The sequence below is a fragment of the Enhydra lutris genome, unplaced genomic scaffold (genome assembly GCF_002288905.1).
Source record: "Enhydra lutris kenyoni isolate GAN:26980312 unplaced genomic scaffold, ASM228890v2 scaffoldscaffold40, whole genome shotgun sequence".
NCBI lineage: Eukaryota > Metazoa > Chordata > Mammalia > Carnivora > Mustelidae > Enhydra > Enhydra lutris.
The window spans coordinates 12483919-12497308 of NW_019154124.1; the positions used below are offsets into that span (position 1 = coordinate 12483919).

The following is a 13390-nucleotide window of genomic DNA, read 5'->3' on the forward strand; positions in this document are numbered from 1 at the left end:
GTGTGTATATAATATAAATACTATATATGTGTTACATATATAAAGAGATATCCTGTCTTTTAAGAACTATTGAGAGAACATAATGAAAAATGATAGTAAAAAGAAAAGACTGTGTGCTTCCACTCCCTCTTGCAACTACTCAAATGATAGTAAAGGACATAATCCAAAAAGGACAAGACAGAACTTGAGTGGAGAAGCCAAATAAATGTCAGCAACATTTTGGAAGTTCTCTGGCATATGGAAAAGTGTTGAATGGCTCTCCACACTAGAAAAACTGAAATCTAAATGCTTACAAGGTGAAGGGAGCCAATAAGCAGCTGATTCATGAAAACTTCAGAGATTCTCAGAAATTGGAAGTCTATCTTCCTTCAGAGAATAGGAATTGGATAGGCATAGGTGAAATTAGGAGCAATGGTCCCAAGTTTGTACAATAAACAGGCCAGAACAGTGAGGGAAAGAAAATCAAGAAGAAAATGGAAAGAAGAAAAAACATTTAAAAAATATTTTCCAGAACTGAAGGCTATGAGGTCCCCTGTAGGGACCTCATCAATGTGGATGAAAAAAAAAAAACACCAACTCTAAGAGAAATTTGAGAAAAATTTAAAATACAGAGGCACTTAGTGTTAAGATTAGGGGGATAGAGTGGAAGGAAAGAGGTTACATACAAAACTTTGAAATTAGAAAGGCACTAACTTCTCACAGCTATCCTGAAAGTCTTTAAACATGGAGCAGTATCCTCAAAATTCTGAAGCCAATGATTTTCATTCCAGAATTTTATACTCATCTATCAATTATATGTGAAGTTTGAATATTATTATTTTAAAACATAAAAAACTCAGAAGTTTACTTTGGATCCTTCTTCAAAAAGCTACCAGAAGGCATATTTCACTAAAAGGTCATATAAACTCATCAAGAAAACTCTACAAGTGAGAGGTAGAGGCATGCTCAAGGATAATGGTGACATTAAACTATGGGACGATAATAAAACCAGAAAAGATATCTCTAATTTAAAAACCAAAAACTTGGAACTGATGGAAACTGAGAAGAGGAGAGGAAGTTGGGTAGAGAGTTTGGTGTTTGGTGAAAAATTAGGGAAAGTAATATAAAAAAATCTAAGCAAATAGAAAAAAAGAAGGGATAATATTTAATCCTATAAGGGGTAAAAAAGTAAGTGTGATCTATTTCCTAATTACAATAATGTAGGTAGTTGTTACTTAAATAAAAATTATGCTATAGCTAAACTGGGAAGATGAAGGGACAGATAAGTGAGGGCTTCTCACATACTGCAGAGATATTTAAGTTATGGTAGTGCAAAAAGAATGTTAAAATCCCCATCTTCCTTAGTAGAAAGTCTATAGATAATGTCTAACATCAATGGTATCAAGAAAGAATAGCATACAAACGTTATTTAGAAAAATGGAGGTAAGAATCAGAAGAAGTAACAAGAGAAGAAATAATTTTCTCTAGGGGTTAGGAACTGGCAGAGATGAAAGGAGGCTGTTTTTCATCATAAATTTTTTAGGTGACGTTAAAAAATATGGACATTGATCATTCTGACAAACATAAAAATAAATGTGTATTGTAAAGAAAATGTATTATGTAATACATACATTTATGCCAAAAAGGTACTATCGTCTAAATATTTCTTCATGTTTTATGCCAGAAAGATACTATCATCTAAATATTTCTTCATGCTTTAAGGTTGACTTGGGTCTGAAAAAAATTTTAGCTAGACTCAACTCTGTATAAGCAGAGACTTTAAGTGCTATCTTTTTTCATCACATTCAACCTTTGCTTGAAAATATTGGACACTTGCCTATTTTAATATACTTTAATCCACCAGCATTTAAGGAGCACCCACCTGAGTTAATATTTATAGCAAGGTCACGCATCCTTATTTCTTTAGGCTGGGGTTTTTGTAGTCATAAAGCCTAGAGGGACAGCTGGTAAAAGCATGTTCCAAACCCAGGTCTCAGGACAGTGGGTGTGGTGACAAGGGCCTTCATGCAAACAGGAATGTCAAACACACCAATCCAAAGTCTTGTGGGAATACAGAGATCAGTGGTGTGCTAGAAAAGTTCATTCTTGATACTTTATAGACTTTTCTCAAAAGGACTTCATTTTTCATGAATGTTTTATTTCTTCCAATAAAATAATCACTCAGAATATTAAAATGGCCAACAATCAAAAACTAATTCAAGTAACACCATGCAAGAAGTTATCTCCCCCATGCCCTTTTCTTTCCCTCCTGATATAGAGTTGGATGTTTCCATACCTCTCGATAGCCATTGCTTATTTGTTCCAGGCTGAGAGAATACACAAGATCCTTGCCTCCCACAAAGAGTCTCTCCTGATATTCATCCAGCAGCATTGCATGGAGATCAAGAAACCCAAAAGGGCTATGAAAGATCGATGTTCGATTTAGGTCCAAGAGTTCTGAAACGCAAAAGAAAATGTTCGGTAAACAAAAGGGAAAATACAAATACCTTTATAACACTTTTATCATGGCTCTATTAACTACATAGTTCTACTAGGTATGACAACATTCATTTTATCACTAATATGAAGTCTTTAGAATTTATTACTCAAAAGATTAAAAATACGCAGTGTATTAACAATAGTGTATTGCATATTTGAAAGCTGCTAAAAGAGTGGATCTTGAAAGTTCTCATCACAAGAAAAAAAATTCTATGTGACATAATGGACGTTAACTAAATTTACTGTAGTAGTCTATTCATGATATGTATGTCTATCAAATCAATCATGTACATTTTAAATTTATTCAGTGCTCCATATCGATAAGGGTCTTTCTTGATAAAACAAGAAAAACTAAAAAAATTGTTTAACAAGTAAAAAAGTGTAACTGGGAATAAATTTTAATGTGCACAAATTAAAATCTTTACAAGTTTGTGAATCTAAAAAGTTCAACTCAATATGTAAGGTAGATATCCTATGTTTTTAAATACAAAAAGAGTTAACCTTCATGATTTTTATGTAAAGTGCTATGTAGAAAAGTCATTTTACTGTAAATTTTATATTTACTTCTCTGTGTGCAACAAAAATTCCAAATCTACCAAAAATATTCTAAAAGCATGTCCATTTAATTCCAGATGCACACCAACTCACACATACACATAAAATGTCTCCACTTGATATTGGTTCTGAAAGTTACATCCAAAATCAAAGTGTCCAAGTCTGGAAACTCTCAGGTTGTTAAAAAATTAGGTAATCGGGGCGCCTGGGTGGCTCAGTGGGTTAAAGCCTCTGCCTTGGGCTCAGGTCATGATCCCAGGGTCCTGGGATCGAGCCCCACATCGGGCTCTCTGCTCCACAGGGAGCCTGCTTCCTCCTCTCTCTCTGCCTGCCTCTCTGCCTACTTGTAATCTCTGTCAAATAAATAAATAAAATCTTTTAAAAAAAATGAGGTAATGCATGATAGCATTCAGTTCAGCAGGGACAATTGATAAAACTGGTTGAGACCTCTAAGAGATCTCTCTTGATTTTTGGCTGGTGTTTATGTATTCATGCCTACAGCAGAAACCGCAAGTGATTTGTTTCAACTAACATACACTTAGTTTTAGAAAGTCACAGTCTGGGGGCCCCTGGGTGGCTCAGTGGGTTAAGGCCTCTGCCTTGGCTCAGGTCATGATCCCAGGGTCCTGGGATCAAGTTCCGCATCGGGCTCTCTGCTCGGCGGGGAGCCTGCTTCCCCCCCTTCTCTCTGCCTGCCTCTCTGCCTACTTGTGATCTCTGTCTGTCAAATATATAAATAAAATCCTTAAAAAAAAAAAAAAGAAAGTCACAGTCTGACACACACGTCTCATGTGTGTGCATCTGTTTGCTTGTTGAAGGTATTTAACTGTTTATAGCAGTTCAGGACGTAAGCTTGGTAGGTGATATAGGAGAGCCTTCCATGATGTTACTACTGCCCCTAAGACTGGACCCTGCATGCTGAAAAATTCCCAAAGAGGCCCCCTTGGAAAATGCTGACAAGTTCAAAGACAGCTTCATTTCCTGAAAGTCAAAGCCCAACACATTTGACAGAGAATGGGGAGAACTGGTGACCAGACACTAAACTCCAGAAAGCTGGATGAGATGTGACCAATCTCCATGCACTGTGCCCGCTCTGCTTCTGGGAACAGAAAGATGAAGGACCTTTTCCCCCTCTGTTAAAAATGTATTTGGGGTTCCTAGATGGCTCAGTCGGTTGAGTGTTTCTACCTTCGGCTCAGGTTCTGATCCCGGTCCCCTGGGGTAGAGCCCCAAGTCAGGCTCCCTGCTCAGTGGAGAGCCTGCTTCTCCCTCACCCTCTGTTCCCTGCTCCCCCTGCTTGTGGTCTGTCAAATAAATAGACAGAATCTTTTTAAAAATGTATTTGGGGTGCCTGGATAGCTCAGTTGGTTAAGCATCTGCCTTCGGCTCAGATCATGATCTCAGGGTCCTGGGATCAAGCCCTGCGTTGATCTTGCCCTGTGTTGGGCTCCCTGCTCTGTGGGGAGTCTGCTTCTCTCTTTGCCCCTCTCTCCCACTCATGGTTGCTCTCTCTCTCTCTCTCTCTCTCTCTCAAATAAATTAAAAATAAAAGTATTTACTGTCTAAATCTCTACTCTGTAATTGTAGGTATCCAAAATTTTGTGGAATAGGGCTAAATTTAAACCTCTAGTTTAATACACCTGAAATTAATGTAACACAAGGTGTCAACTACACTAAAATAAATAAATAAATAAATAAATAAATAATAAAAACCCTTTAGTTTGAAATAAGAAATATTGCTGGGGCCCCCAAGTGGCTCCATCAGTTAAGCAGATGCCTTTGGCTAGGGCTGTGATTCCAGAGTTCTGGGATCGAGCCCCACATCAGGCTCCTTGCTCAGCAGAGAGCCTGCTACTCCCACTGCTCATGTGCTCTCTCATGTGCTCTCTCTCTCTCTTTCTCAAATAAATAGATAAAATCTTTTTAAAAATAAATAAATACAATAAGAAATATTGTTAAATCAAAGTATCTCTTACAAAGGTAAAACTAGTGATATTGAGTCATTTGACTCTTCACCTAAATAAAGAATCTGAGAACAAATTTTGAGGGAGGGATGCAAAGAATGATTAGGTGCTTTATCTGGGAAGGAGGAAAGAGGAATGATCAGGGGTTCTGAATCCTGAAAGACAAATTTTTCCCATTTAACAATTTTGTCAAGGTAAAATCATATCATTTTTCTTTCTTCTTAGGCACCTACCAACAGTAAGGGATGCATATTTTAGGGATTTGATACCATAACAAAAATATGGATCAGCACCATCTAGTGGCATTACACCTTGTCTTTACATATGATCACTTATGGCTTTATATCAGTCCTGCTAAATGGACTCTTTTCCAAAAATGTCCCCCTGTTATTCTAATAGGTTGCTAAAATTCTCCAAGTTTTATGGATAGTGAAATCATTATCTGAAAGGATGCAATTAAAAAATAATGGTTACACATCATCTAGACTTTTTTTTTTTTAAAGATTTTATTTATTTATTTGACAGAGATCACAAGTGGGCAGAGAGGCAGGCAGAGAGAGAGGGGGAGAAGCAGGCTCCCTGCCAAGCAGAGAGCCCGATGCAGGGCTCCATCCCAGGACCCTGGGACCATGACCTGAGCCAAAGGCAGAGGCTTTAACCCACTGAGCCACCCAGGCGCCCCATCATCTAGACTTAATAGGTCTCTAAACCATATCCAGTAAGGTGCAGAGTTTGGGTAATTAAGTTTGCTGGAAAATGAATAAAATACAAGATAAAGGAATAAAATACAAGAGCACACCCTTAAGTGTTGCCAGAGTGGAATGGTCTATGCCCATATTAAAAAGTCTGAGATCAAATGAAGGGCAGCCCAACCAGTAAAGGAGGCACTCCAGGATCAGTTCCCTCTACAGATCACCTTACTTATTTCCCAATGAGGTCAGTGGGACCTTATTACCCCTGTATAAAGAGAGATAGACATTAACAGCTACTTATTTTTATAACTCGTCAATTTCTGCCACACTTACTCTAATTCTAATAGCCTAAAGGTGGTAGTTCTTATTTTTTTGTCTGTAGTAATAGAGACTGATTGCATCAAGCTTATTTTACTCTGGTATATCACCTTTTATTCAGACCCATCTTCCCATTCTGGTAGCCAGGTCTATCCCATGATATCACAAAAATATACTCATGTACCCATGGAGAAACAGTCTGGAAAATGCAAAGAGAAAAAACTGAAATGTACGTCCAACAAATGCAAATTTTTAAAAATGTTCATTGCTTATGGCCTTTACATTTATCTTTTTTTTTTCCTCCCACAACAGTGAACAGCCACGGAGTAACTGTTTAAATTACCACTGTCCTGCGGCATCTGGGTGACTCAGTTAAGCACCCCACTCTTGCTTTATTGAGACCAAGCCCCGCCTTGGGCTCCACACTCAGTGTGGAATCTACTCGTCCCTCTCCCTCCCCCTCTGCCCCTTGCACTGCAGTGTCTCTCTTCTATATTAAATAAATAAAATCTTTTTAAAAATAAATTACCACCATCCTTTATTTTATTGATAAACTCATATGCCCAGAAATTAAAATAACCACCCTACAGACATACATTATTACAACAAAAAAATCATTCAAATTACAAAAAAACCATGAGAATTAAAGTACAACAGATATGTATGTCATAACAACAAGTCCTGTAGACAGAGAATCTGAAGTGCCACATGCAAATCTTGGCTTTGCCATTAATTACGTGTGTCACCTTGAACAACCATCTAAGCCTCTTGGTCATACCAACTAACATTTATGTTGATGGTTTCCTTACATGTCAACCCCCATTCCACCTTCAAAATTCTTACGTCTTTGACTACATTGCATTTCTAAAGTGGAGGTCATAAAAACATTGCAAAAAAACCACACAGATATTTTAGAGCCTTTCAAAGTACAGCATAAAACTTGTGTTTTGGAAGTTTAACAAATGGAAGGAGTATAATGAACAAATGTAAATATCACACGTGCCATATTTAAACTTGCCTAAAGGGAAGTAGTTAAAATATTTATGACTTCTCATATATTTCAATGATATATAGGGTCAAAGAACACTTTGTTTTAGGTTATAAGGAACTGTGGATCTTATTTTATTTCTGTTGCCTCAAAGGAAACTGCCGCCAGATACGTTTGGATACATTGAGTATCATAAACAGGCCTCAGGCGGTAAGGCAATAAATTTCATGTTACTTATGAAGACACTTCCTAGAATAATTCCTAAAGTCACTTTACCTTTTTAAACTTTTAAGACCCAATGAATAGACTATAGTTTTCTTTAAACATTTTCACAAAATGAGAGAAGCTTATTGAGTTGCTTCTGCAACTTTCTATTTTGACCATCACCATACAACACAGTAGTGCCAATTACAGATTCCTAAGAAGTCTGGGCTTGTAGGGAGATATATTATTTCAGAATCATGATACTGCCCAATACATATCAATGTGATGGTTTATATATTTCTTGTCAGTTTCCGCAGGTATAAATCCTGATTGTGTTCCTTAATTTTCTCTATGACCCAAACTGTCCTTCTTAACTGTCTGTGATGCTCCAACATCCTAGACTGTAAGTCAGGAAAGGCTAAAAGTATCCATTATGAATAAATTCTATAATAGAAACATTTTTTAAAGGCTGTACATATTTATACTTCAATACTAACTCCAATTTTCTATTCTTATCTGATTATTTAACTTGCCTCTTCCCAAAAAGGATCTGAGATGACTTATAAAAATACAGTTAACTGAACAAATATAATGTTAGGGTTATCAAGATGAAGGGGAAAAATTAAGGAAAATAATATAAAACTGGAATTAATTTTATTAACTGAAAGATACTCTTTAATATCCCTATACATTGTTAAAGTGAATACCAAAATTACCCCACACTTCCCAAAATGCAAAGTGAAAGTCACTTATACACAATAGAAAAAGTCTATCAGTTGCTTAGGAACATTGGTTGGCGTGATGGCTAATTGTATATATCAATTTGACTAGATCAGGATTGCACAAACATTTGGCTAAATATTATTTCTGAGTATATCTGTTAAGGTGTTTCTGGATGAGATTACCATTTACTTGATGCACCAACTAAAGCATCATGGGAGGATGTCATCCAATGTGTTGAGGGTCTGAGTAGAACAAAAGGTGGAGGGAGGAAGGAAGAAGTAACTCTTTTTCCTTTTTTTTCCCTGCCTATCCAACTGAGCTGGTTCTTGCCTGTCCTCAGACTGAGACTTACATCATCAGCTCCGCTGGTTCTTACGCCTTCAGACTCAGACTGAACTAAACCACCAGCTTTCCTGTCTCTCTGTCATGCAGACAGAAGACCACAGGACTTCTCAGATTCTGTAACTGTGTAAGCCCGTACCTCATTTTATATATCTCTTACAGGTTCTGTTTCTTTGGAGAACCCTGACTATTAAGTATTAAGTATTAACATTGGTATTAAGACTAAGAGAAACTTGACCAGAGGTCCTCTTAATGGCTGAAAAATACAATGACAGACACCTAACACCACTAAAACAAAAACAAACCAAAAAAAAAATTAGGTATCAGGAGCCACACCTCCGCTTGTAATTCCATGCCTCAATGCAAGCCACCTGAATTCATATCAGAGTGCAACCAAAAGTGACTTGATGGCCATGTTAGTAAGGACATTAATTATTTCAATGAACAGAGATTAAATTAGGGTAATATAGGCCCAAGGATGGAAAAACCAAGCCTCATATTAACTGGAAAACCAAGAGAAGCACAAGGCAATTTCTTCATTGAAAAATGGTGCATATTTGCTTCTTGATTTTCTTCATGCCACTACTTCACTATACTGATTCTAAAGGGTTTATTCATTAGTTTGCTCATGCTAAATAGGTGTACATTAGCCCTCAGTTGTATGACCATCCAGCTCCCACCCCACCACAATACGACAATAGTTTTTGCATCTTTGATTTTAAATTCCCAAAGAAAAGAATGTAGTTGATTTAGCCAGTGTTCACAGTTCATAGATTGCTGGCTTTCTGAAGACTGGCTACTTTGGAATCAATTAACCATTTATGATTAAATGTAGAAGCCATGTGGTAAATAGTGTGGTCCCTATAATTATGGGGGGGGAGGGTCAGAGCTGTCGCCATTAAGTACATGTATCAATCCCAGAGACAGACCTATCTAGTCTGTCTTTATTCTTAAATAAATGTACAGTAACATAAATTCATTGCATTCTGTATGTCCAGTGGACTGAATAAGCTGACCTACAGTTTAGAGACATTCAGTATAATCTTACCAAGTTTTAAGGAACATCTTCAAATATAAAAAAATCTTCAAATATAAAAATAAGTGAATTGTTAAAGTCCCTCTCTCAAGTGGAGAATAAATCTTACTGTCTGCACAGAGAATATTACTTTCATTTTTGTTCTCTTTTGGGATAGGGAATCATTCATCTAGTTCATCCATATGAAATTCCTAGGAATGCAAGTGTGCTTTTATTTGTAAAAAGAGCACTGTAAAAATAAAAGCAATTAATAAGACAAGAGCAGTAAAGTTTGATAAATTATGGAATTCCAAAATTTAAAGAAAGAAACAGAATTATTAGGGAAAAAGTTAGTGGAAAGTATTTAATTAGAGCACAGCTATAAAAGCAAATTATTAATCTTTCAGTATGTTGAAGAATATTATAAAGAAAGAAAGAAGAACTATCACCACTGTTTTGTAAAAAGACATGTCTTAATAGATGACAGGCAAAACCAAATTCACGTAGAAAGAATTCAACTTCATTAACAAAAAAATTTTCACAAAGAAATGTGAAAATATCAATTTAAAGGGTATTTTGAAAAAGTACAGTAACCAGTAAAAATGAGGTTCAGTGTATTGTTATTTGGAATCTTTTAGAGGCCAATGTAACACTTCTGTATTACCAAATTTTTTCCCAGTGGACACGTATTACTTTATTTAAAATGAAATTTTGTCATGGGACACCTGGGTGGCTCAGTCCATTAAGGTCTGCCTTTGGCTCAGGTCATGATCCCAGGGTTCTGGGATTGAGTCCTGCTTTGGGCTTCTTGCTCAGTGGGGAGCCTGCTTCTGCCTCTGACTGCTACTATCCCTGCTTGCACACTATCTCTCCCTCTCTGACAAACAAATAAAATCTTCGAAACGAAACAACAAAATTGTGTCCTAAACAAAAGGGAAAGGGCAGAGAAATGACACCTTCTTTTATGCAACCAAATTTCCTCATATTTCCCAATACTGCTTCTCTCAGCCCTGAATCTCGAGGGGGGGTAATAAACTATTAATTTTTTTTTAAAGATTTTATTTATTTATTTGACAGAGAGATCACAAGCAGACAGAGAGGCAGGCAGAGAGAGAGGAGGAAGCAGGCTCCCCGCTGAGCAGAGAGCCCGACACCGGGCTCGATCCCAGGACTCTGAGATCATGACCTGAGCCGAAGGCAGCGGCCTAACCCACTGAGCCACCCAGGCGCCCCAAACTATTAATTTTTATTGAGTAGTTATATGTCACATACTAAGGGCTTGGCATTTATTATCTCATTCAATCATGTGGTACTTTCATGAAGTAGGACCTACAACTATCCCCATCTTCTAGATGCAGAAAGAGGTTTTTTAATATTTGGTGCACAGTTAGGGTTATTTGGTTACTGTTGGTGTGAAAATTTGTGCAAGAGAAGTTGAATGAAGTGCTTTGCCATGAAGAATGCTTGTGAGAAGGGGTGTCTACCACCACTATGAACTCACACAGACTTCCCCCGTTCTGGCCTCCAGAGTCAACGAGCAGGAAGACTGACCTATTAAAAGCTTGTTTCTTGGGGTGCCTGGGTGGCTCAGTGGGTTAAGCCTCTGCCTTCAGCTCAGGTGATGATCTCAGGGTCCTGGGATCGAGCCCTGCATGGGGCTCTCTGTTCAGCAGGGAGCCTAGCCTGCTTCCTCCTCTCTCTCTCTGCCTGCCTCTCTGCCTACTTGTGATCTCTGTCTGTCAAATAAATAAATAAATAAATCTTTAAAAAAAAAAAAAAAAAGCTTGTTTCTTACTAACAAGGACTCCATAACCTATTACAGATAGAACTCACAGAAGCAATCAAGAAAAATCTAGTCTATCAAGGGATTACAATGTGTCTGAAGTCTAAAGTATTTTTGCAGAGCTGATATAAATAAAATAAAATGGAAGGTTTCCCCAACATTGAACAGTTGGTATTAATTAAAAATAACTCAACAGCAGCAACATCAACAGGAAAATTGAGGTTAATATCAATTTTAATTTCCTTTAATTTGTATTACATAAACTATCTCAAGTAACTACAGAAGTTTTCCTGTTGTTGACTTGTCAACTGGTGACATTTTCCACATTGTACATCTCTTGTGAGAAAATGAAAATGTTTTTACTTCATTTGCTTCATTTCCAAGATGTACTGGAAGTTTTAAGGTATGGACTAAATGCAAAAGAAACTCAAGCAAGAAGCTTCCCTCCCTCGAGACCTTTTCCTTCTGTTAGCTTTCAAGCCAGCACTTCAAGTCATATTAGTGATTTTAGCTCCAAATTACAGCCCATGGGCTTGGCATCTTTAGCAAGCAATAGCTAACTTCTTTATCCATCTGCACTGCTTCAAGCCGCCTAGATGAAAGAATCGGAACACATACAGGAAGAGGGGGACAAAAGAAACTCTAATCTCAGGTAATCTCCAGAAAACACAGTGCGAATAATGGACAGCGCTGACTCGGGTAAAAGGAGAGAGCTCATCTTGAGTTCTTCCTACTCCAAAAATAACATGAATTACTTGGGGGAGGGACTGGACAAAAAACAAGACTAAACTGAGATGCATCAACTTAGAGTTCATCCGGAAATGTTCTCAAGAGGGAACTAATTATTATCGCTAAGCCGCATGCTAATTATCAGCTGTCAATGAAGATATACACAAAGGATTTAGTCATTTCCTCTTAGGGCCTTTCTTTTTTAACCTGCAAGGGAAATAGTTTTAAAACTCATTGGCATCAATACGTTACAGAGACAGTTCTCTTCACTTTGTCAAAATATATTTAAATTCCACAGGCCCATGTGTAAGAAGAGGAAGGAGGGGATACACATTTTTCAGCTCTCAAGCAAAAAGGTTTCGAAGGGAGGAGTGTTTTCTTCTCGAATGCACACTTCCTCTACTGTTACCTGCAAAGTAGCGACTTCCTGAGACCCAGGAATTTAAACTTTTCACTATTTCCTGAATCAATGCAGGTCTTCAATTTGACAAGAAAACACTGAACTGCATATAGTAAGCTCTGTTAGTGAAAGTGAAACAGAGGGGCACCTGGGTGGCTCAGTCGTTAAGCATCTGCCTTTGGCTCAGATCATGATCCTTGGGTCCTGATATTGAGCCCCCCAGAGTCCTGGGATTGAGCTCCACATCGGGCTCTGCTCAGTAGGAAGCCTGCTTCTCTGTCTCCCACTCTCCCTTCTTGTATTCCCTCTCTCACTGTCTCTCCCTCTGTCAAATAAATAAAATCTTTTTAAAAAAAATTTAAAAAAAGAAAGTGAAATAGAGAAATGAAGCAACCATCAGAAATTTTCTTTGACTTCTTAATGGTTCAAAAAGAAAAGGATTTCTTACAAAATGATGACTTTGACACATCTGCTCAATGATGACTAATGGTTTGTAATAATATTGAAATAGAGTGGTAAAAAAAATAAGCAATTACCTTTTTTTTTTAAGTGCAAATAGGGGATAGCTTAGTGGTTTGCTAATTGCTTTTTCTAGCAATGGAGTGACTAGCCTTCATGCATTCTCTGAACTTTTCAATTGTCTTAACAAGGCAGAGGTCCTCAAAAGGCAATGCAGTGCCCCAGGTTTTAACCATAAACCACTTCCAAGGAAAGCAAGAAGAGTTCAAGTATATATCTGTGTATATCTGACTAGCCTTTTATTTCCTTGGTCAAGGAAAACAAGATAGTGTCAGAATTTTAAGATTCCTTGTCTTCTTATCTTACATAAATTATCATTATTTAGTACTGTACATGTTCTTCTAGATTACTGGTGTCTAACTCAACAAATGCAAGGTGACAGAAGGACAAGATTACAAAGAATCAGTCTCTATCCATTCATTGTACATGTATTTGTATTCGTGTATTTAAATTATTAAACAAAATCATAGAATATAAAGTGCTATTACTTAAAAGTGGATAACTAAACAATTTATTTTTGACTGCCTCTTTAAATGTTTCATTAGGATTACATTTCACTGGAGGCTAAAGTGCAAGTTCTATGTGAATAAGCTTCCTAAACTGAGCCTGTGTGCCGAGGCTACTCTGAACTGGGACTTCGGTATGTCATTCACTCAACATTCCTTTAAGGATGTTGGGGG

The 13390-nt window shown here is 37.3% G+C and overlaps 1 protein-coding gene across 1 annotated transcript in view; it reads right to left on the bottom strand.

Annotated features, from left to right (window-relative positions):
- The window catches only part of LOC111155296 (semaphorin 3E), a 249544-nt gene that overhangs the window by 108471 nt on the left and 127683 nt on the right, over positions 1–13390 (bottom strand). Inside the window, exon 2 of the mRNA XM_022515436.1 lies at positions 2276–2436. Within this exon, the coding sequence (XP_022371144.1) occupies positions 2276–2436 (161 nt within the window). The remainder of the gene's footprint in view (positions 1–2275; positions 2437–13390) is intronic.